The sequence below is a fragment of the Saccoglossus kowalevskii genome, chromosome 14, assembly GCF_978046115.1.
Source record: "Saccoglossus kowalevskii chromosome 14, keSacKowa6.1, whole genome shotgun sequence".
NCBI lineage: Eukaryota > Metazoa > Hemichordata > Enteropneusta > Harrimaniidae > Saccoglossus > Saccoglossus kowalevskii.
In genome coordinates this window covers 14,776,957-14,802,180 of record NC_140654.1, presented here as the reverse complement: position 1 = coordinate 14,802,180, position 25,224 = coordinate 14,776,957, and the positions used below count along the sequence as shown (strand labels likewise).

The 25,224-nt window shown below is 32.7% G+C and overlaps 1 protein-coding gene across 1 annotated transcript in view; it reads left to right on the top strand.

Annotated features, from left to right (window-relative positions):
- Nucleotides 1-25,004, top strand: part of LOC102802760 (uncharacterized) — a 63,882-nt gene extending 38,878 nt beyond the window's left edge. Inside the window, exons 28-54 of the mRNA XM_085507486.1 lie at nt 7-198; nt 804-969; nt 2,657-2,825; nt 3,803-3,949; nt 4,288-4,377; nt 4,964-5,070; nt 5,665-5,746; nt 5,919-6,065; nt 6,750-6,914; nt 7,663-7,761; nt 8,568-8,662; nt 9,480-9,627; nt 10,372-10,489; nt 11,440-11,638; nt 12,711-12,939; nt 13,872-13,964; nt 14,706-14,811; nt 15,284-15,432; nt 15,739-15,849; nt 16,705-16,881; nt 17,638-18,150; nt 18,437-18,526; nt 18,762-18,929; nt 20,321-20,418; nt 20,650-20,815; nt 21,814-21,943; nt 22,345-25,004. Of these exons, the coding sequence (XP_085363612.1) occupies nt 7-198; nt 804-969; nt 2,657-2,825; nt 3,803-3,949; nt 4,288-4,377; nt 4,964-5,070; nt 5,665-5,746; nt 5,919-6,065; nt 6,750-6,914; nt 7,663-7,761; nt 8,568-8,662; nt 9,480-9,627; nt 10,372-10,489; nt 11,440-11,638; nt 12,711-12,939; nt 13,872-13,964; nt 14,706-14,811; nt 15,284-15,432; nt 15,739-15,849; nt 16,705-16,881; nt 17,638-18,150; nt 18,437-18,526; nt 18,762-18,929; nt 20,321-20,418; nt 20,650-20,815; nt 21,814-21,943; nt 22,345-22,466 (4,076 nt within the window). The 3' untranslated portion in view covers nt 22,467-25,004. The remainder of the gene's footprint in view (nt 1-6; nt 199-803; nt 970-2,656; nt 2,826-3,802; nt 3,950-4,287; nt 4,378-4,963; nt 5,071-5,664; nt 5,747-5,918; nt 6,066-6,749; nt 6,915-7,662; nt 7,762-8,567; nt 8,663-9,479; nt 9,628-10,371; nt 10,490-11,439; nt 11,639-12,710; nt 12,940-13,871; nt 13,965-14,705; nt 14,812-15,283; nt 15,433-15,738; nt 15,850-16,704; nt 16,882-17,637; nt 18,151-18,436; nt 18,527-18,761; nt 18,930-20,320; nt 20,419-20,649; nt 20,816-21,813; nt 21,944-22,344) is intronic.
- The last annotated feature ends 220 nt before the right edge of the window (nt 25,005-25,224 follow it).

The window sequence follows — 25,224 nt, the reverse complement described above, 5'->3', positions numbered from 1 at the left end:
CTTCAGATTCAGAGCATGGCGGTTTCCCTATTGAGATTTGTCAGCTGGCTAAAGTAAAAAGTTTACAGTTGGATTACCAAGCTTTAAAGAAAATTCCTGATGTTATTGAAGGAATGTCAAGCCTGGAAACATTGAGTCTAAATAATAATCCTGCCTTAGAGACTCTCTCTGCTGAACTTGGTAATCTTCCACTTAAAGGTTGGTAGCAAAGTATATTTATGTTTTACTATTACCACTACTTTTAGTCTGTGGTGTGATGTCACTTATTTTATCAGGGACTGAATCTTAATCCTTTAAAAGCCATATTTCCCCCCACAAACATTTTGGCCTATAGTTTTGTATTTCTTTATGTATTTTTAGCTTTGCTGTCGACTTTATCAAGCAGAGCTTAGCATCTGAGTGAATATTTTTGTCATTTTTGATATTTTCGACTTGTTTAAAACCACAGGTCTGATTGCTTTGATATTATACATATAGATACTACAGCTATCTCAGCTGAGGGGCTGCTTGCTCTATAATTTCCACTATAATTTTACACCAAATCAAACTAATTTTAAATTGCTTACAGGGATGAAATATGTGATGAAACAATGCATAAGTGCAGTTTTACAAAGAAAAATTTGGGTTTCATTAGTTTGTTATTGTTTAGTTCGATCATTAAGAATTTAACTGCATTTCCCAATCTGACCAATCTGGAGGTCGCTTTGGGTCTTGGTAAGCGATGTGTGAATTTTAAAGTTTCTGAAATTACCACATGACTGTTCTGTATTTTTATACCAGCAACAATTCCATTCTTTTTACAGGCATATCCATGCAACATTGCCCCACACTGAGAACACCACCAAAAGAAATCACATCGCGTGGTTTCGGGCCAACCTATGCATATCTCAAAAGACTACTTTCTGGTTCCGTAGCCTGTAAGAGAACCAAACTCATGCTGGTAGGACTGGGTGGAGCCGGTAAAACAAGGCAAGTAAAGTCAGGTTTATTTGTCCTACTTTTCCAAATAAAAGTTATGTGAAAAAAATTACCCTAAACCCTTTGTATGTATGGTATGAAATAGGGTTTGGTCGAATGTGATTTCGGTTGATTATTCCAGAATCTACAGATTTCACACTACAATACCACCCCCCCCCCATAAACAATGTACAAACTTGAAAGGTAGGGCTATCATACACAGAGAGTCAGTGAGTCAATTATTTATAACAAAATTAAAAAGAGGGATTTGCCGAGTTTTAAAAATCAAATATTAACAAGGCACCATCCACAAAATAAGTTCTATTTTTACTGTTTTTTTTCAACAGAAAATGTTAAATGAGAATTTTAATTTTAAAAACTTGAAGTAATGTCAGATTTAGTCTATTTGGTCTAAAATTGAGATTAAAGTCAGTAAAAATTTTAACAAATTTCCCCCATTTTGAGCGGGAAAAGTATTTGCTGTTCAAAGGGTTAAACATCATGATCACAGGTGTTTGATATAATACTGATTCAACTACACAGGTATTGGTATAATTAGAACTACTGAATACTTACTCTAATCATTGTAAATCATCTTTTCAAAACAAGCTGAATTTTGATAAAATTTTAACTACAAATATAAGTTTTTTTATGTGGAGTTTATTTTGATATTTAATGAATTGAATGTAAAATATAGGAAAAATGGTATATTCACTGGATTTAATTTTTACTGAATAAACCCTTTTCTAGCAAAATTAAATTATTTGACACTGGCAGTAAATGAAACACCATGCCTTTCCTTGCAATCAGTTAATTTCCACTTGAAAGCCGTTTTGGTTTTTTGTGTGGAGTTTATTTTGATATTTAATGAATTGAATGTAAAATATAGGAAAAATGGTATATTCACTGGATTTAATTTTTACTGAATAAACCCTTTTCTAGCAAAATTAAATTGTTTTACAGTAAATGAAATACCATGCCTTTCCTTGCAATCAGTTAATTTCCACTTGAAAGCCGTTTTGGTTTTTTGTGTGGAGTTTATTTTGATATTTAATGAATTGAATGTAAAATATAGGAAAAATGGTATATTCACTGGATTTAATTTTTACTGAATAAACCCTTTTCTAGCAAAATTAAATTGTTTTACAGTAAATGAAATACCATGCCTTTCCTTGCAATCAGTTAATTTCCACTTGAAAGCCGTTTTGGTTTTTTGTGTGGAGTTTATTTTGATATTTAATGAATTGAATGTAAAATATAGGAAAAATGGTATATTCACTGGATTTTATTTTTACTGAATAAACCCTTTTCTAGAAAAATTAAATTATTTCACAGTGAATCAATCAATTATATTCAAAAATAGTGATAAGTACATTCATGCTTATTTGATTCTACCTTTGAAACCTGTAGGCTGTTATGCAGTTCAAGTCATTGCCTTTTAACACCATAGTTCTCCCTCTAATATGTTTGTGCAACATTTTTACACATTTTTTTTGTATTTTTAACAATTTATTTGTTGATTTTGGACCAAACAGACATAATTTTTCTCTGCTTTAGATTTCATCAAAAAAACATTATATGAATATATTTGTTGTTCTCCGGGGTAAAATTTCAAAGTAAGATCATATGAATATCTTCTGAGTCTATTTACTGTAAAGTCACATTTATAAAAACAAAAGTTTCAAATTTTGAATTCCAGCCTTGTGAGGGCGCTGATGAGTGGCTCTTTTCAAACCAGGGCAACTCATGGTGAAGCTATCACGGATGGCATCGATATTAAGACATGGACGGTAAAAACACCTACTGATTCAATCACTTTCAGTGTTTGGGATTTTGCAGGTCAGACTGTGTACTACAATACGCATCAAGTAAGTAATACGTTTTCAAAATACAGTAATGCCACTATTAGAAGCACAACTTTTAAAAAATATTTCGTGTTTGAAAGTACTTTTATTATAATACATTTTTAAGTATGCATTGTAGTACTTACAATATGGTACTTCTTGAGATTTATAAATAATTATTTGTCAAAGCATTACTCTATGGTTGGAACCTATATATACATGTGTATATGTGACGTTTTTGAGACTGCTTTATTGCATGCGTCAGAATACATACTTTTATAATGGTTTTAAATATCACCTGATCACCCGGGTGTATTGATATGTAAAACGTAGTGCAGTGAGTGTAACTAAAAATGGCAGAATAAACAAGAAGTTAAACTTGAAAGCTCTCTGGTTTCTTTGATGTTTTGTTTGTTCCTGAGTCAACACATCACAGTATAGTTCTTGGGAGAATTGGTAAAAAAATTATTTAAGGCACTACTTAATGTTAAATTATTTTATGTTTGATCATTGATTTTAGTAAACAATATCCACTGTGTGGTTCCAAACTATTCTGAAAAAGGCCAACATTTATGAAAAAATAGTTTTTTTGTGAGAACAATTCTTTATTTTCTCTATTAGAAGTGTATGTCCAATAAAAACTCACTTGAACCAAAACTGAATTATTGAAATTACTGTTTGCTGATTTTTTAAAATATGCCTTAATCGACCATAGATACACCTCTGTCATTAACATATGATATGCTACCAATAAGAACAATATTCATTTTTAACCTATTCCTAAAACTATTGGCCATTTTGTTTTAATGAGTGCAACCATATCTCTGACATGGTTTGACTGATGTTCAAATTGTATAGCTGGCTGGTGGCCATTTTGTTCTACCAATGCTGCAACATCTGTCAATATGGACAAGTACTATATAACTATAAACAAATTAAAAGTATACATTTGATAACTAACAGGGACTTTGCCATACATTGCTTATTTTTTTCTGTTTCAGTTTTTTCTCTCCAACCGTGCTGTATACTTTCTATTATGGAATATACGTCTTGGAGTGGAGCATTCGGGCTTGGATTTCTGGCTGAGTTCAATCACAGTACATGCACCCAAGGCACCTATATTTGTTGTCGGAACACATGCTGACCAGGTGAGATCATTTCTACATTTAATAAAATGTACATTATTTAATAATTAAATTTTCAAATTAAAAGATTAATGCCTCCAAGTGTATAAATAGCAAATTTGTTTGTTTGAAGTCTGTTCAAATCAATACCGCTCAAGTGATAGCAACAGCGTATATAACTAATTTTGAAAAATTATTTGCACAAAAAGTCATTAATTATTATTTATATATGCTGATAGTATTCATATAATTCATATCAGTATATGAAAATGCATGCTTTAAAATGGCAGCGAAATTTTTGTCAAAAAAAAAAATGGCCACTTACACTCACTCACACTCTTATATGTGTGTTTATATTGCAGGTTGCTAAAGTTGAAGTTCCTGAAATTATGTTGAGGGCACGTTATCCTCAGATATCCGGTTTCTTCCTTGTCAGCTCTCTTACTGGCCATGTAAGTCACTTTACTCTTTAGCATTAGCAAGTTTTAACCCTCGAATGTCACCTCCTGTTAACTAGAATGTTAGCTCCTGTTAACTAGAATGTCACCTCCTGTTAACCAGAATGTTACCTCCTGTTAACCAGAATGTTACCTCCTGTTAACCAGTACAATATCAGTCTCAACAACACAGATATATAGTTTAATTGATTCAAAGGATTTTGAAACAATGAAATTTCATGAATCATGCATGGTTTAGCCCTCTTCTCCTTGGTTAAGTCAACAACTGTAGCCAGGTACATTGTATACTCATAAACATTGAAAAAAAGGAAATTTAATTGGTTGGCTAAAATTGAAAAGTAGCTTTCGTGAGTTTTTGACAAATGTGCATATTTTAGAGCACATCGCAGTTATTTTGTATCAGAATCTGTCTACATTTATTCGTTTTAGTATTAGTCAGCAACTTTATAGTATATTGTCAATCTATTTTCTGTGAAAAACGGTGAAATAACAAGCCTAAAATGTCAGTTTAGCAGCATTTTCCATATTCACAATGAAAACACACTTTGCATTTTCTAATATGGTATCCCTCATGTTACAGAATATAGCAGAATTACAACATCAACTGATTGAGGTTACCTTACAGGAGAAGTACATGGGAGAAAGAATCCCACAAGTATGGCTTAACTTTGAGAAAGAGATTATTCAGTAAGTTTTATTTTTCACTTTGAACTGAAAACGTGCATCTAGCAAGACAGAATAAAATGAATATTCTCGAGGCAGGCTTCCAGGCATTTTCATTGCCTGGCAACAATCACGGTGAAAACTCAAAAAATGGTACTTTGGAATAGTTGTTGAGATTCCCCTGAACAGTGTAACAAGATTTACCCCTACATGCACTACATATACAAATTTGGTTGTTCAGGATTACTTCAAAGTTGAGTTTGTGCTGCTTTCTTTCTTTGACCGGCATTTTGCAGCAGCTTGCGTAGAGCGTATAGAAATACATGGTACAGTGGTGCACGTCTTAGCAATGTATAATGTTCTGTGACGTAGCTCTGTCTCTGAGAATAGAATATCTACAAAAAATACAACTGTTACATTATTACTTATTATGATACAATCGCTGTTAGTACTGCCTTCATGCATAATTTGCGGTATTCTTGTGATAAACTCAAAATATAATACGATATTTTATATACATTGATTCAGAAATAAAATATTAAAAAAATTAATATACACATTATGGTTGTACAGTTTAGCTGAGGTGGATCAACTTAGTCTTGTGTTCATTTTTAATAGGAAGAGAAATGAGACAAGCTTGTTGCCATGGGATACAGTCTGTAATCTGGCTTTGAAGACTGCAATTTATGATAAGAATGAGGTAAAGTGTGAATTAATTGTTCATTTTAGTGATTTATAGAAATTAGTACATAATATTAAAAAAGATGTTTGAGTTTCTTAGCTGTGAATATCACATGTATTTGATTATTGGCGAAATACAGCTATTGCACGTGGAACATGTTTATTTTGTCATTTGATATTTATGTTGCTAGATAATCCAGGCTGTCCAGTTCCTCCATGACTTGGGATCATTACAGCATTTTGCGAATGAATACCTGAAAAAGCGAGTTGTTATCAACCCACAATGGATTGTCGATGTCATGGCATGTGTTGTCTCCGTGCATAAATCACCAATTATTGTAAGTCACATGACATTTAATTTATTTATTCATAATAATTATTTATGGAATGCATAGAATTTATTTGTTGATCATTATCAGTGTAGATCTGAGCAGCTGAGTTTAACCATTTCACCACCAGACTTTCTCATCCAAATTTTTGGCACTTTTTTCTTACATTTTTCAATATTTCTGGAAGTAAACACTAATTTTGAAGCCAACAAACAAAATTTGAGTACATTTTCAGTTTTTACTCAAAAAATTTGACTATTTTTGTCCTAATCACTATTTTGTGAATTTGTGATGAAAAGAGGAAACTGGTTGTGGGAAGGTTAGGCTCTTTATCTTCTCAGATTCTGAGCTCTAAGCTAAATTACATGAATTTAGATATGTAGCCTACAAAAGCTCAATTTGTTGAAATACATCATAAATTATCAGCCCATCAGCAAATTTTCAAATTGGCTAAAAATGCAGCCCAGGTCTTTAATGATTAATGCATACATGTATGTACAACAATTATATTGACTGACTGTTTATAAATGTGTTTCCACCATATTGGATTTTGCAAAGGACTATGGGTTGAAAATTTAACCATAGAGGGCACTTTTTGGGGGGGGGGATTCCTCATACCTTTCCCATACACCCCTATGCTAACACCAACTGTGAACCTAAAACACAATACATGTGTACGTTTCTTGCATACAGGAAGGTCAACTACAACATAAGGACATTGCTGCCGTGTGGCAGGACTACCCCAAAGAATTACACCAGTGGTTAGTTAGACTGACAGAAGAATTTGATCTGACTTTCCCATTATCTGACAAACCAGTAAATATTGTACCCTGTCTACTTCCAGAGAAGGAACCAGAGGTGAGGTATCACTGCAGCTTGCAGTGAATTATATTTTATACAAGAATGCTTTGAATTATCATCCTTTCCAGCAAAATGTTTTGAGTGATGTATACTTCTTAGCATGAAAAACCTACATTACAGAAAAAAGATTTGCCAGTGAGGGATATTTGTTGTGGAATATTACACATTCACACATTATTGTTAATGAGTTTAGGCTAGTTTGCGCATGTGTAGTGAATTGTTGACATGAACTGGTCATTTACACCCAAAAATAAAATAATTAATTAACAGCTCTTGTTTTCAATGTATAAGTATGTGTACAGTATGTGTTCCTGTTAATAAAACAAATTATGAGAAACATTGTCACAGGAAAGTTTTACGATGCCTGCTTTTAGACCATTTTCCATTTACTGCAAGAAATGGCTTTATTTTTGAAATTGAACATAGTGTCATAGTGACATCAAAACATTGCATGAGATTCAACAAACACAATACTATCTTTTGGGCATTTCCACACTTAATAATGTGCTATACACATTCAGTGATAATGTAAATTTTGATGAAATAAGCGTATTCAATACCAAATTTCCCTCTGAAATATGGGCATTTTGATTTGAACTATAAAAAAAAAAGGTAAATTCAAGCTAAAACTCAAATCCATTGATTTTTGCACCAGACACATGATTTGCAACTTTCAAGCATTAACAAAATCTAACAAGATAAAATTATTATATTATAATTAAGTCTATATATTGTTTCTCATCAGTATGAATGGCCTGATATCAGCGACCATCCAGGATTCAGAGAAACTAAAATGCTTTATAAATTTGAATATTTACCAACAGGATTGTTCAACCGAGCACAGGTGAGACACTTAACAATTTGAGTATTGAAGGGGAATTAAATAGTACGCACGCATACCTGGAAGCAAATGTGCATCCTGGAATTAGAGTGAAAACCACCAGGATTTTGTTATTACTGTAAAATCTGTATTAGAAGCCGCGGCTTCTATTAAAATGGTACAATGCAACAGAGGGGATGCGGCTTCTATTAGAGCATCTACACATATGAGAAATGATGAATTTTTGGTTCTCAATTATTCAAATAGAATGGATGCGACTTCTATTAGGGGTGCGGCTTCTAATACAGATTTTACGGTAAGATTGATTAGATTGTTGTAAGATCAGAACAATTAACTAATACCTATTTTGATTACAAGCAGATTTTGTTTGTAATCCTGACATATCTACACATGGAAATAAATGTAAAAATTCTAGACTCTGACTGTACACAAAAGTATTAGTACCAGTAGTCAACAATATTTTGAAAGAAATTAGTCGTTCTTATCTTTCAACATTCAGGGAAGTCTCAGTGACGAAATCTTGGTGGTTTTCACTGTAAATATTTCAATAGAAAACAAAAAACTGGAGTGTAAATCAAAAATACGGTATACACATATATGTATTGCAATAAATTTACTCTTAATCACATAGTATCACAGTGTTGTGTTCCTGGATGCAACATACATTTACATCTAAGTATAACTCATACAGCATAGGAATAACTGTCACACTGCAACACCATACACATGTACATCACTTTCACATTAAATGTGACTGCCTTTACATTAAATCATGTTATTAATAACATAAATTTGTTTTCAATGATAAGGTTCGTTTGTACCAGTTCTGTGACAGTTCAGTGATATGGAAAAAAGGTTCTTTATTGAGAAAGAATGGTCACTTAGCTTTAATGAAACAACTCAGGTAAGAAGCCTAAATATCAATTCTTGGTTTTAGCTTGATGTGCTTAAGACATATAGTGTTGTGGCATTTCGTACATAATTATGGTTGCTTATTCACCATTTTCAGATCGAATTGATTTTCTATTGCATTTGACTTCAATAATTTGGCCATATATTGTTCCTGATGAAATTCTGCCTGAAAACGGGGACTTGTTTCCCTGACATGCCCTATAATCACATTCAAACATCATACATATATCATACATCTTAGGAGATATATGCACGTCCATTTATTTCACTACCCAATTCAAAATGGCCAGTGTGATTTTAGCACTTAAAATTTCTGCCATTTTGGAATTTGATCTCTATTTTGTATTGGTGTATTTTGTTTATACCTGGGTAATTGTAAATACATGTTAATTGCACAATATAGATTCTTGATGCACATGATTGTTGTTTTTTCACATTGGATTTAAAATGGCAGGAAAAAAATTCTCTGTTTCTCGTTTCATGGAAATTTAAAAATAAACTGGAGAGGCATTTTTTTCTTTCTTTTTTTTCTTTGAATACTGAGCTAAAATGGGGGGAATTCGAGACAAGTGCGAGTACAAGCGCATTTTGGAATGCTTTAGAAGGAAAAAAAAACATTTGAGGCGCATAGATCAAAATGATGTGCGCGGAAACATAGATATGTACGTGTACATAATATATGTATAAAGACACTGATATAACCATACACCATATAGTGTCATACATGGTGTACCACCATCAACTAATATTTGCATCTTTTTTTTTTCAATGACAAATATTGTAACATGTGTGATCTTCTTTCTGTGCAGAGATTCTCAGTTGCTTGTCATGGTACAAGGTCCCAGACCTGAGAATATACTTTTCCTAGTACATGAGGTATATGAAGGGCTAATTACAGAATCCTTCCATGGTGTGGCTTATGATTATATGATACCATGTCCAGACTGTCTAAACGTGGTGAGTATAAGAAGTGACACCTACTGTAAAATCTGTATTGAATAGAAGCTGCTACTTTGATTGAAATGATACATGTGTGAAGAATGTTTCATCAAGTTCAACTGATAAATAATAGACGTCAGTGCTTAAAATTAAATAATTAGTATTTTCCAGAATGTACTGGATTTTTTGATATCAAAGCGGGAGGGTCGTCACCTGCGCACACGCGGGAATTGAGTCCCAATCGACGATAACAATACACGCTAAAAACGCTCAGGGTAGACGCTTGTTTATAAACAATGACACGCCATGGCCATCTGATGCATGCACAGGTGACGACATCCCGCTTTAAACTTGAATGTCTTTATAATAAATTGTACCTTCATATACATAAACTGTACATCAGTTGATATAATTATACACAGACTGCTTTATACACCATGAAGTAGACATGTAGTTGTACAGGGAGTGTGATTTGTGATTTCATGTAGAACCCTTCACAAAAGTATAGAAATATTGTATTTTCTGATATTTTATATATTTGATATATCAAAATGAATTAAAAATAATTGGGTTCACTGCACTCGGTTATATCTCAATGTCTCAAAATTTGCATGGTGTAATATCATGGTGAAAAAAATACATATAGTGTCTTACAAGGTACTTTTTGAAGAATATTTTTAGTGTTTTTTTTTCATTGTGGTCTATGGAATCCACTGCTAATAATTATACCATACTATTTTAATATATTGTTCTCTTTGATAGGGTTCTAGAGATCCCTGTATGTTTGCAGCAACTAAAGTATCCAGAGCTAATGATATGAAAGCACCATTCTTACAGTGTGATCATTATTTCCATACAGTATCATTACATGAATTACAGGGTAAGAAACGCTTTGTGTGAATAAACTACATCATATACTTTCATAGGTGATTTTCCGTTCAACTGCGATATCTCACGAGATACACGAAAGACGCGTGTTGAACGTCTGCCACAAAAATCGAACGATTTGATTTTGAACTTGAATTTCTTTATTTGGTAACTCACATCGACCGACCGATCTTAGACAGATGAATATTGCTTTCGAATACCCTCAATTAATCAAAATTGTCTATCATCAAATGTGTACAGCACATTATTAAGCATGGAAATGCCCCCCAATATATTTTTGCGTTTGTCGAGTCCCACGTGATGTTTGACTCCACTATGACGCTATGACCTTTGTTTGTCCTGTTTTTACGTTCGATTTCACGCATAACGCGTGATTCTGGCAGTGAACGGAAAATGGTCTATTGTAGTAACAAGTTTGAATCCTATAATCATTACCAAGGGCAAAAACATTTGACGACAAATGTTTGTCTAATCTTAGCAAATGATTGGTTTTTGGAGGAATTCAATAACAAAAATGTTCTCAAAACTGTTTTGGGCAATAACAAAGAATTTGGAAATAAAAATAGTTTTTTAGAGCAGTGATCATTGTGTGGCATACGAATAGTGCATTTGTGTAATCAAAGAATGCAGTGAAATGAGCAGCACTGTTTAACTACGGTAATATATGTTTTGCAAGTGATCAACCAGTTTTGGAGGAATTCGATAATAGGAATGTCCTCAGATGTATGAAAATATTTTGGGCAATAACAAAGAATTTGGAAATGAAAAATGTGTTTTTAGACCAGTGATCATTGTGTGACTTACATTTTTGTAAACAAACAAACAAGCAAACAAATTATATTCATTGCATGGAATACAATGCATTGAATTGACCATCACTGTTTAACTAATACGTTTTGTATCAGTGATACTGATTCACTTTTTGCTGATTTACCTCCATAGCTATAATGCCACCTGACAATAGCAGTAACTTTGATGTACATCTTGAGAATACAATGAGAGACCTTGAAGACATCAGATACAGCATGACAGTTGACCTTTTTATGTTATTCTGCAAGAATGATTTGCCGTCTCCAGGTGATGATGAGACGGTGGATATAAGAACAATAAAAGATGAATTAGAGAAAGATGGATATTCATGGTAAGATTTTTTTTCATCATTATCATAATTGTCCTGTTTCTTGGGGCATACTGTAAGGCCTCCCCAAATATAAATAAATATTTTACGACACAGGTTTATTTGCAGGTTTATCACTTTGTCAACAGACAGGATATGCAGTGGGGAAATAAGTGAAAAAAAGATCACCCCACACTTTTTCAGGTGGTGTGCATGCTGATATAAGAAACCAGAAACTAGAAACTGATTGAATTTCAGTCCATAAAAAAGTTTTTAGAAATGTTCATTGGAAGGCCTTATTTGCAAGAATTAATTTTCCCAGTTCTCAACACAGTGATATTTTCACTGTGTCACATGTAAAACAGCTTGTGCTCACCTTTTTCAGAACACCTGGCATCATCTCATAGTCTATGTATTATGCTTTCACAGATTCTATGGTAACCTGAAAACAGTGTACAATTATGGCATTAAATATACTACCCACTGTTAAATAGATATTGTTATATTTGACTCTCTCAAAATGAAAAAAATAAGAAACTAAATGTCTGTCCGTCAGTGATATTTTCTGTAAGCATTTTCTTGAGATTAAGCAAACTTCTGTTAAAAGATTTTCGTCAAACATATATCATGAATGCCTGTTGAATCTGAATGAAGTTTCATTTGAGCATATGTTTCATGTGTTTTTGACCATCTCTATATATAATAACCAATACTCCTATGTGAGCATCCTTCCATTTTTTTTTTGTAAATTCATCTTTATTTAGGGACAAAAATAATAACGTGTGCCGTGTGTTTATAAAACAAATTTTGAATTTCCTCAATCTAATTTAGTTTTAAATTACCGATTTGATTTTGATCAAATCAAATAAATTATATATTACAACTGTACAGTACCAGCTCATTATTTTCTGGCCAAATATTTTGTCAAATAAACGATTTGACGATCCATGAAAAAATAATCCAACGTCCATATAAAGACCACCTGTCTATAAAGATCTATTTACAGTTCCTTATGTGGTCACTATACACAGGTTTGACTGTTGAATTATTATTAATAATTAACCTTCGTACTCTGTCCCATGTTTCTTTGTTCCAGTTGGTTGGATGAAGATCAAGAACAGTCCCACATTGAACAGGTCACAATCGCATTAAAAGATGCACAGGTTGTGATGGTGTTCATTTCAAATGACTTTGAGAAATCTACAAATTGTCGAAATCTGTTGGAGTACTCTATGAATCAGCTCCACAAACCTGTTATTCCGGTTGTCATGGGAAAAGGGATGGAATGGCAGAAAACTCATACTGGAATGATGCTTGCTCACGAGGTGAGGCCTTTATTTTCAGCTGTGTATACTATACCAGCTTTTTATAATATGCTGGTGTTCACTAAACCCTGCTAAAACTATAATGTCACCAAAATGGTGCCAAATCAGGCGGCAAAAATCAGTGAAAATGATGGCTTTTGAGCCATTAATCATTCATTTCTATTGGTTATCTAAAAATGTCTTATCCTATCAATTTATGTTTGGTTGCATACATTGTATATGGGGTGAACAAATATCTTCATGTAGTAATTATATGAGGTTATTACGAGGATACCTCAAAGTATGCACAAAGACAGTACAGCTGGAGTATTGACCGACCCGCGATGCGTGGCGTACTGTCTGAGTGCATATTTTAAGGTATCCTCGTAGCAACCTTATTATTATCCATGGAAACACCATTAGGAATGCCAAATCCAAAATGTTTAGAACAAAATCAGTAAACTTCTTTGTGTGGGGTCCAGTCAAACTCAGCCATGGCAGCCATGTTTGTTTTTATTATTAGAGGACGCTTACGCACGTAATCATTCCATATTTGGAATTCGCATTTCCTAATATGGTAGGATGAAATTACCCTGTAAAATACCTCAAAATTACAATACGCTGTAACTTACGGCGCTACGGTGACAGATGTATAATTATAAGATAAGTGCATTTTTGTCATGAATTAATAAGAAATTATGATGAATACTATTTTCTTGTTAGGACATAATGCTTTAAACATAGATTTCAAATGAAAAAAAAATATATTCATTTTTGCATTTTTTCAACAAATATTCTTACTGGGTGAAAAAAACAAAAAGTTGATGAAATGTGTCTACGCCAATAATTGTGTGACACTTTCAAAACACTGTGGTAAATATTTCAACATGTTAGGTATACAAAAGTTATATTATGGCAGTCAAAACTGATAATAAACTATTTTCACTTTAAAGGTATATGTTAACATGCAGCATGGACAAAGTAACTTTAAAGTTAGAATGGGTGAATTACTGAAACATGTTAACAAGAAAACCAAGAAACAAGAGGTAAGCAAATTATACTGTTTGACTAAGAATTCTTATCAGGATAGATCAAAGCAATAAAATTGTGTGACATTACTATATCAATATATGATTAGCACAACTAATTACATCATAGCAAATCTGTTTGCATCAGTTGTGCATCATTTTGGCTTAGAGGGCACATTGCGTTTACACAGTTAGTATGTGCATAACCTATATATTGACCATTTTGATATTAGTCTGACGAGGTTGCATGAGTTGCGCCCTCCGCAGTGCGCCAAACCCAACACACGCCTGACAGAACGATGTAGTTTTTCACTTCCCTCGACAATTTAAAGTCGATACCAATGAAATTGCAGAAACGTCAGATAGTGATAGCTATAACCATTCATGGCAGAGTTTATTTGTTTGTGATAAGGTGCTGACAAATTTCTGCCTAATGTTTACCATCTTGTTGAAAAAAATCTGTGATTTTTGACGACAATGCAAACACAGCTTTGACTGACAGCGTTACCATGACCGCCAAAATGAATATTCATTGAACTCATCGCAAGAAGGCGAAAACTTTGCGAATTAGCAGTATTGATCTTGCTGACGAGACATACACTAATCTGTCAGGCGTGAGGTCTGATGCCGTTCGGCCAACGAGGGCCTACTCATGCCTACAGGCTACTTTGATGTTGAGTATTCTATTAACAATTCATTATATATCTTCTAGGTAAGGTCACAATGGTTTTACTATGTTTGTTTTTATTCTGTTATCAGACCAAGTCTTCATTCCCAAGATGTTTCATCAGCTACTGTTGGCACAACTCTCAGAAAGCTGTTAATCTTGGTCAAGTTCCGAACAATCCAAATGCAGTTGGCGAAGGTAAATGTGTATCTTATGTGTAGCAGATTGTTTGTATAGTTATAGAACAAGTTTATATGTGTACACAATGGCTGTGCTGATGGGGCTTTAATAGTGTATGCGTCATATACGATTTAATCATTAAGTTTCTTGTGTTATGGATCCATGTCCCTTATCGCCGTACATAATATCAAGGATTCATATGATGATGCAACTAGTGTTTACATACAAATTCACATAAATTACGAGATGAACAGAACATCAATCAGAAGACAATAAAGTCCACATTTTTAGAAATACCATACATATGAGCAAGTCTGTCAAAGAACTGTTTAGTGTTCATCTAAACTGTTTTCACTAGACTAAGTGTACTTACCTACCTTCAAAGCATAGTGTGAATTTTCGAATACAGTAATATTCGGTTCTGTTTGAATTCTTGGTAATATTTAATATTGTAATAATGTATTTATTATATATATTAATTGTACATTAGGTGACCCAAGGACAATAAAAGAGTATTTAGAAGACAATGATGTGTCATGTTGGATGGACGTTGATAACGTTGGACGGGCAGGTTTATTTGAAGACATTGCTGAGGGTTTGAAACATGCTGATATCATGGTAGCATGTGTCTCAGATGAGGTATGGTAATGATATTCATGCACATTTTACCTTTTTACTGCCATTGTCTGATTTTGTCTTCTTCCACAAAATATAGTCCACTTGCAAGGCAATAGTTTCGAACATTAAATGTCATTGTCTTTTCTGGCATATCACTTGCTATTTGTATTTACTTCTAATCATAGGAACCTGGCATTCTATGTTTTTGATTACTTGACTATATATATTATTTAGTAATACTTTCTTGTCACTCTACCTCCAAAGGATCGAACAGATCCTGTTCATGTATATATTAACCATCTACCGGTATGCTTTATTTTCCCACAGTATGCCAAATCAAAGAACTGTTCCATGGAATTCCGATTTGCTGCTGTCACGCTACGTCTACCTATTGTAATTGTGGTTGTTGGAAAAGGATTCAGATGGGAGGCATCTGAGGTGAGAAGATATATACAAAGTTTTCTTTATCCGCATAATATTTTTAAAAACATTGTTTGTTTTGATGCCAGTGGATAAAATCCAAGTAAACCATAATGTTACATCATTCTTCTCGTAAAATTCTTGCTGTTCGACAATACTTGATAATATTGTCATCTATTGTCAGTGGGAATTTTTAAATTGAGATTTCAAAATACTGCTTCATTGGCGAGAATATAAATTTGCAAAATTTATTGGTGAGACTTGACTTCTCACCATTTTTTCAATAAATTTGGTCTATTCTTGCAAGTGATACTGCGGTGAGAATTTGGAATCTCACTATTGAACATAGAGTATCAGTGTGTTTAGTAATTATTGCTGTTTGTACACAATGCCCTCAACGGCCAGTCCCCCAAATATATTACCGAAATGTTCCATTCACATGTGACACTTTTGTACACTCTCAGGTCATCTTCAAACTTACTTACTCTACCATTTTCATGTTTAGTAACATGTGGTGATAGGGCATTTTCTGTATGTAGACCACATTTGTGGAATGCTCTACCAAAACATGTAAAAAATGAAACAATATTAATGGTTTTCAGGTACATTTGAAAACTTATTTGTTTAAGAAAGCATATAATTTGGAATTATTCTTTCTTTGGTATTGTTTGTAGTTTTATGTCATGCGCTGTTGATCAGTTATTACTGTAAATAGCGCAATACAAGTAAATAAATTATTATTATATTATCATTTCTGATCTGCAGGTGCATTAACATGCAAGTGTCAGTTAATTTCTTGCTGTAGTCTTGTACCAATAGTATGCAATAACAAAGGTAATTAATCCAGAAATTCACCTTTTCTATTTAATTCAGCTTGGTATGCTGAGTCTTGGGTATCCCAAAATTAACCTACAAAATGCATTGACCCCTGAAGCGTGGGAAGAAGCTAAAACACAACTTGTACGTTATGTTAAAGAGTACCTCTCTGAGAAAGAAGATGATAAAGATCTGGAGAATCAAAGCAGCTTACAGAAACAACTGGAATTTCAGGTAATGATTTGATCAATATTGGCCATACTTTTGTTGTCTTGCATATATCCATTATTTGGACATTAAAAATGGTGGCATTAGTTTTGCATACATGTTTAATCAAGCATACCATACATTATTTATAATTTGTCATTTATTCCAAAAACACTAACATTGAAAGTAACTTGCCTTAATCTGCCACTTTAGAAATTTCTGGATGAACTATTTCATGCTTGTCATAGTTACTTTTAATTGAAAATAGTAGACATTTTTACTGACTGCTTACTAAAAAAATACACAATAAAATAATGGCCTATTTAAGACTAATTTTTAAACAACAATGTTAATATATACTTTTATATATACATTACATATACACATTTATATTTATATAATATATACAATATTAATAAATACTTTTTACCCTTGCTGATTAAATTTACTGATTAAACATTTTTATTTTGGAGTCTACAAATTACATGTATATGACCATTAAAAACAAGGTTTAAATAGTTACACTATGTTTAAATTGTTGATTGAATGGTTTTCTGTTAGACAATTCAACAAATTACAATTGCAAAATTATTTTATTCAGTAAAATAGAATTCTTATTTAAGTGATATGGGTCTGAAATAGCTCAGTTTTTCTTTTGGGTCTGCATTCTTCTTAAAAATAATTATAGACATACAGGCCATACCTTTTTATAGTTATGGGCAAGGATGTATAATTTTCCATTATATGCAAAACATTCACATGTACTTAAATAATGTTTTCCAGGAGTTGTACGAGTTGGCGCAGAGAAAGTTTTTACGACAAGTTTCCTTGTACTCTGATGGCACCTATCCAAGGCTTTTTGCCCTAGATTATTATAATAAAACACCAGACAAACCTGAAAGTGATTGTGATCCAGGAGTCGATAACCATGAGGATAGAAAAGATGTTTCTTTAGGAAAGGCTGATAAGAGTGAAGATGTGGAAGATGCAGACAAATGTAAAGAAGGGGATGATGGGGATGCAAAGAAAGATGAGTTGAAAACGAGTGCTGATGAGAATGGGGATCATGCAAAGGTAGATGAGCCAAAAGATGATGAAAATAAATTAGAGCAGGGAAATGACAAAGAAAAATGTAATGCAGAAAAGTCTCAAGATGATGGAAAAGCAGAAGATAAGTCTGATTTACATGATGGAGGAGATTGTAAAGATGAAGAGTTGAAGGAGGATCTAAGTGGATCTAAGGAGAAATTGCCTAATAACACACAGGAGGAAGCCGAATGTGATGAACTACATGAGGTATGGTGATACTTTTTTTGTTTTTAAATGAGTGAGGTCTTATGTGATATATTTGGAATTTGGAATTTTAGAATGACTCATATACATATAATTTCAAAATTTTATAGAAACTGATTCTTCATTATTAATACATCTCAATCACTGCATCGTCTTCAATATGGATCCTATGTAATGTATACAATGTATGTAATATACATTCTCTCTTTCCATACAATAAAAGTCGAAATATGTTTGATATTTTCATAGTTTCATTGTAATTAATATTGAATTATCTCTTGTACTGCAGGATGATGATGTAACGGGTTATGGCGAAATAAATGTGGAGACAAAAGAAGAATGTAAATTATGTGCCTATCTGATATGTGAGCATGATGAGGTATGGTGTTACTGCTGAATCATAAACTTTTCAACACCAAAGTCATATAGACAACCATGGATATGTCACTTTCGTAAAAAGAAATGTGAAATTATACATAAAATGTGCAAAATGTGTTACAGCTAAGTTTTTTTGAGAAAAAGTAGACAATAAAGTACACAATTTAAAGTGAGGCACAATTAATAACACATATCTAAATATCCCAGGTTGTTATTTATTTCTTGTTTTTTCGCAGGGCTGGCATATCCTGCCTTCCAAATTGATTCCATTGACTGTGTCTGATGGTGATTCTTACTTGGCTTCCATGGCAGCATACTTGGCTAGGATGTACGCTGTTATAAGGCATGGTAACATAACACTTGATGTGTTAGACGATGAACCAATGATGAAACTCATGCAAGAGGTGAGGATACTTACCAAGAATTTCTGTACAGTTCATCCTTCCCTTTGAACACTAAACCCCCCCCCAAAAAAACACATATTTTTTATCGAAAATTGTGTTCAAGATCTGTAGCTAATAGTAACCTATGTCTGTTTGGCTCCAAATTAATGGAGAAAGTTTCTAAAGAAAATTAAATTGAGTCAAAATCTTGGTTAAAAACAATTATTGTCTGAAAGGTTAATATATCAAATATATTCAGTCGATTTTTCATTCAAATATTATGTTAATTTACATGTCATTAAGAGAGTTTCATTTATCAGGGAAATTAAAATCTAATGAGTTATTGATTTAACAGTAGACAACAGAATATGCATTGTTAGCTCTGCTGTCGACTTTTTTGAGCGGAGCTTATCATATGAGTGATTGTCTGTCGACATCATCGTCGCCTGCATTCGCATCAACTTTTTCATTTTCGACGTCTTCTTGAAATTTACAAGCCTGATTGCTTTGATGCTAGTAGCCCTCACTTAAATTTGTTCATTTCATGATAATATCTTTAATTCTCTAATTTGGTGAATATTTTTATAATTTTTGGTAAAAAGTTATATTTTAGACTTCTTTTTGAAAATCGCATGACTAATTGCTTTGATATTATACATATAGTACCTGAGGTGGACCCCTTTCAGATTTGTTCATTTCATAATGATATCTTTAATTCTCTAATTATGGTGAATATTTTTGTCATTTTTAGTAAAAAGTGATACTTTCATCCTCTTGTTGGAAAAGTCCGATTGCTTTGATATTATAGATATATGTACTACAGGTTTACCGTCTCAGATTGTTTCATTTTGTGATGATATATTTCGTTGCAATATCCTCAATACTCTAATTTTGATGAATATTTTGATAATTTTTAGTAAAAAGTAATATTTTTGACTACTTGTTAAACACCATGAGTCTGATTGATTTGATATTATACATAAAGGTGGACAGGTGGTCCTCTCTCAGATTTGTTCATTTTGTGATGATATCCTCAATTTTATATTTGAAATGTGCATTGCTAACAGCAGAGCTATCTCAACCGAGAGGCTGCATGTTTACGTCATGTAATTATTCAGGGTTCACATGAACTACATTGTATGATTTACTGGTGAAAGAATTGCTTTCTGGCAAAGAACTCAATGGTAACATATGGGTTACTAGTCAAATACAGGCTTAATTGGTGAATTGCTGGTTTATTGATAAACTGGTACTGTGAAAAAGTATGGGTTTCTAGGTTTAATATGTGTTTACATGAATCTGTACTATATATGAGCTCACTGATAAACTAATTATAACTAACTAACTAACAAAGACATGCATAATAGCTCATTGCATACATTGAGTACCGGTATTATGATTTCATATTTCAGAAAGCTGCTGGAACTGGTGATTTCTCCAACCCTTACCAAGAGTTGAGAAGATTCATAATGGAATGCGATGTGAATCAGTCCATGGGAGGACTACAAAGGTGTGCTTCATCTCATAACTTAAAAATGTTCGTTGTTTTCACAGAGATGATGAAGGTGCAGGCCATGCTGCGATAACCATTCATAATTGCACTTTGTAGAAGGGGAACAGAGAAAATACAATGGGAACCCGAGTTTCATCAAATTTGTATTTTTCATCATGTTTTCAAATCACTTCCAGTCTTCATGTTCGACCATAAATGTATCTTTTACAATGGTTTACCATTCACTAGGTGTCATCTAGCAAGTGGGAGAATATCCTGGTTATGCAAGGAACATCAGAACAAAGAGGCTCGTATCACCGTACTTGCGAGTGAAGGTGGCACTGGTGTAGTAGAAGAGGAAGATCTGGGACTAGCTGAGCATTTGCATGGATTTTTCTTTGAAAACGCAGAACAGGTACCGGTATTAATAATGCAATCCAAGAAAGATTGATGCTTTCTCACAATCCCTTCCCCTGAAAATAGATAATGAAAAATACAATACAAAACAACAGAAAAGGAAACAGTGATGCGTGAAACCAATCTCATACTAAAATACTCTTTAGGCTGATAGATAATTTGTTGGTGTCATCTTTTCATTTGATATTCATGTTCAGTCTATTAAAGTTTCCACTTTGAAAGATCTTTGGCAACACTGATCCTTGTAAGCATAAAAAGGGCATTATATATCATACAGTTTATGGGAAATTCTAAAAAAATAGAATATTTGAATTTATAAAACCTGAAATATCTTGAATGATTAAAATAATGAAATGTATGTTCGATTTGGTAATTAAACACCATACATGAACTTCAGTGAAGGCTAGCTTCAGTGCTTCAATATTTCGGGATTTCTTTCCAAAGCACATGTATGGATTATATCATTTTTCATGGTGATCAGTGAGAGGTGTTCTGCATATAATACACTGTGTGAATGCACCTTTAAACTTTTGTAGCAGATTCTAAATATATTAAGAAAAAGCTGATATACTGTATCTTGACTAACCAGCAATTTTTCTGTACAAGCATTACCTATTTAATCCATCTCTGTCGAAAATGGTTCTGCCACCTCCTCTGTGGCAGTTATCAGTTGATATAGCACATGGGGAATTTATATAAGTGTCAAATCTATCATTGGGGACAAAATCCTGGCAACAGGTCTGGAAGTTGGGTGAACCAGTCTACATGTAATGTATCCATCTAAATTGAATGCACTTTTCGATGCAATTTAACTGAAATTGTTCAAGCTCATTGGCCAGGGATGTAATTGTCAAACATCATTAAAAATATTTTATTTTAACAAAAATGATAAAATCTCACTTAGTATTCTATGTTCCCCTTGACAATCCTACATTGATTGCAGCATAATTAACATTAAAGATGTTACCATGGTCTATCTTCTTCTGTTCTTGCCAGGGAAAATCTGGGCAACAGATTGATGAGGCAAAAAGTCAAGTGGAACCACCTTCATCCTCTCCACAAAACCCAGCTGATAAAGTCAAGGAGACACAAAGTTCATCACAACAAGAGACAAAACAAAAGCAAGGTGATTTAAAATCATATATAATATTTGTACTCTATTGGTTTCTGATGAAAATGGTAATGAAACAATGTTAAGTGTTTGAGTTTTCCCAAAATAATATAATATTGAACATTTGGTGCAAGATGTTCAACAATGGATGCATTTTATTTCATGATGAACACAATTTTGCCACCATAAGGTTTTAAAATCGCCCAAAAACGTCTGTCAATAGCAATAGGTGATTTTCTATAGAGATCCCACAAAAGCTTACTGTAGATCAAACGTCTGCCAGAAAAATGATTTGATTTTGAGCTTGAATTTCTTTCTTTTACTTACGTAGCAGCTGTACTTTTAATGAAAGTTGAACATTCCTCTAATTCATTTCATTGTAATCAATGCTTCATCGCATTCTTCTTTTATCTCAGCAGCTGATGAGAAACATGTTAGTTTTAAATCAGCGGGAATAGCAGCAGGTGCAGCAGGAGCAGCAAACAACAACAAATCCAGTGATCCAAACAACCCAAGCAAGTCTTGTATTATATTGTAACCGGGTGTATAATACTATGAAATTTCAAGAAGAAGACTTGTGTCAAAAATAAGGGGATTTTTTGACAGGATTTCACACAGAGCAAGATTAGGACACTCTGAATCACACGACAGTGGGCTTTTATCACTGTTTATAATATTGATAAGTTTCAGAGTTGCGAAGTGTTTCAAGTATATATATATATATTTAGAGGGAAGAACATCCCTACTGCATACCATTCAGAATTGACTTTGTTTCATTAATATAAATAAATTTCAAAATAAATTATGAGAAAGGATTGTTGAATTTTAGGTTTTCGCGTTGTAAAGCAATAACTATAACCCCTATAAAGTTAACATTGCTGTTGTGGTATACCACTTAAAATTCCTCATTAGTGCTCAACAGGTAATCAGTCTGTGTAACATGTGTATGTGTATCTTCTTTAAATTGTAGAATATGACTGGTGTGACCTATCTTTGGGGTTGTGGCATACTATTTACAACTCAAGTGATCCGAATGCTTTACATGTACATGTTTATCTACTTTATAATGTCAAATACGACTGGTGATTTGTTCATTTGCCAAGTCACACAAATTCTCGCAAGGTGCTGGAAATGATATATTATCTTTAATCAGCACTACATTCTATGTATATGCACAATTTTACTGGACTTAATATAAGTCGCATTCGAAGATCACTTTATAACTTTATTTAGGTATTGGAACTCTTATGTGATATATTCAAAGATTTTAATATACATGAATTGCAAAAAAAAATTTTTGATTATTCATGCAGATTCATCTTTGTTCTGAATTACTGCAGACCATGAGTCAGTGTGCGACAAACCATATTTAAAAGTAGCAGTTCAGCGGTTTTAATTGCTGTTTCAATTTCGATGATGAAACTACACAATTTAACAATGTGAGAATGGACTAGCTGTTTAATATTTTGATACATAGTTTTGCCAGTATTTTCCGCCATGTGCACAATATTTCGCATACTAGTTCCTTCGAAGGAACAAATACAACTCTAAGAATGATCTCAGAGTACACTTTTAATATACATTCCTTGCATTTACATGAAAAAGATAATATATTTTTAGAAAATGTTTATATATGGATCAGGAAAAAACTATATTACATTGTATGTTTTAAGAAATTGTGCCATATGTCTATGTCAAAAAGAGTGGCTAGGGAATTTCAGAAGTTGCCAATGGTTACAATTTAGTGTTACTTATCACAGTTAAGAAAAAACTATTTCAGGTTGTTCTCATTTTGATCATGTCTCAGGCTGTTTTCACTTTCAAGAACAATGAACTATTTAAAATTGTTTATTTTTGTATTCTTACTAAATCGTATATATAAATATGTAAAATAAAGGAGAAGTCAAATATTGGATCATAGTGCAAATTGTTGAAAAAATGCATGTACATTTATTTCTACATATTTATTTGTAATGTGTTTGACAGGCATTAGATTTTGAACAAATTTGATACATTGATGTTGATTGTTGTCATGAACATTGTCTTTGTTACTTGATGCAACCTAATGATGTAAACAATTATGTAGTATTCTAATCTGTTGATTTGTAAAATGAAGCTTTCCCAAAAGTATATATATAAGTACACAAACTATTTTATTCGATAATCATCTTTCTGATAACAGGTTACAATAACTGCTTGAAAAAGTTATGGCGGTTGGTACTTGTTTCATGTAATAGAATGAGATGTATTGTGATATGTTTCGCGGGCATTGTTCTATTCTCTTTGCTGTATGTCACAGTTGTCTGTTCCTGTACTTAGTGTCAATTATTTGAGAAGGTATTTGTTGTCTAACATTTTTTATTAAATATACAAGAAATTACAATAATTTTAATGAGAAATTTACTATTTTCAATACCACAAGCATACAAATCAGGACTTTGTTATACTACATTCACAGAGGACATTCAATTATGCCAAACTAAATTTCTAATAATCCTTTTTATTTGTATTTTGGGGGGGGGTTCTTTCTTCTGCATGTACATGTTAGCATTTCCTATTTATTAAAGATTTGTAACTTACTCTAGTATATATATATTATATATAGCATTCTCAATCGTACCTTTTTTTAACTTCTTGTAATTTTAATGTTATAAATATTTTGTAAGATTTGTTATTATGTATGTTTTTGAAGTCTTGGCATTCTGAAAAATAAGTACTTGTTACCTGAGTACTTACCAGGGATAACGAAAAACAAAATTTGATGATAGCTATATATAATATTCAGTATTTAAACGTACTTTCTTTTATGTAAAATTATTGGGCTACAAGATGTTTATATATATTTTATATATAGGAGTTTCAACTGCTGAACTTTTCGCTTTGAATACTTTTCAGCACAACCAAAGTGCAATCTATATGTGTACATTACTAAATGTAATCTGAAATGTATGAATAGCTTTTAAGCAATATACTAAGCATTGTATATTGGACTGGAGACTGTTTATACATTGCAGTATGTGTTGATGATGTCATATCATGTTATATCAAGAATACACTAATTGCTTGTACGCGAGAATTACGTGAGTCTTCGAATTGTGTATTTATTTGTCACATATTACTATTTATTTCCCTACATGTGTGGTATAGACGCATTCGTATTAATACATGTCTTTTTGATATATCATTTATTTCCTGGCGATTTGTTCAATTCTCAATTTTTAGTGAATATTTTCGGTAAAAAATGCTATTTTCGACTTCTCGAAAACTAACAGCTCGATTGCTTTGGTACTTTATAT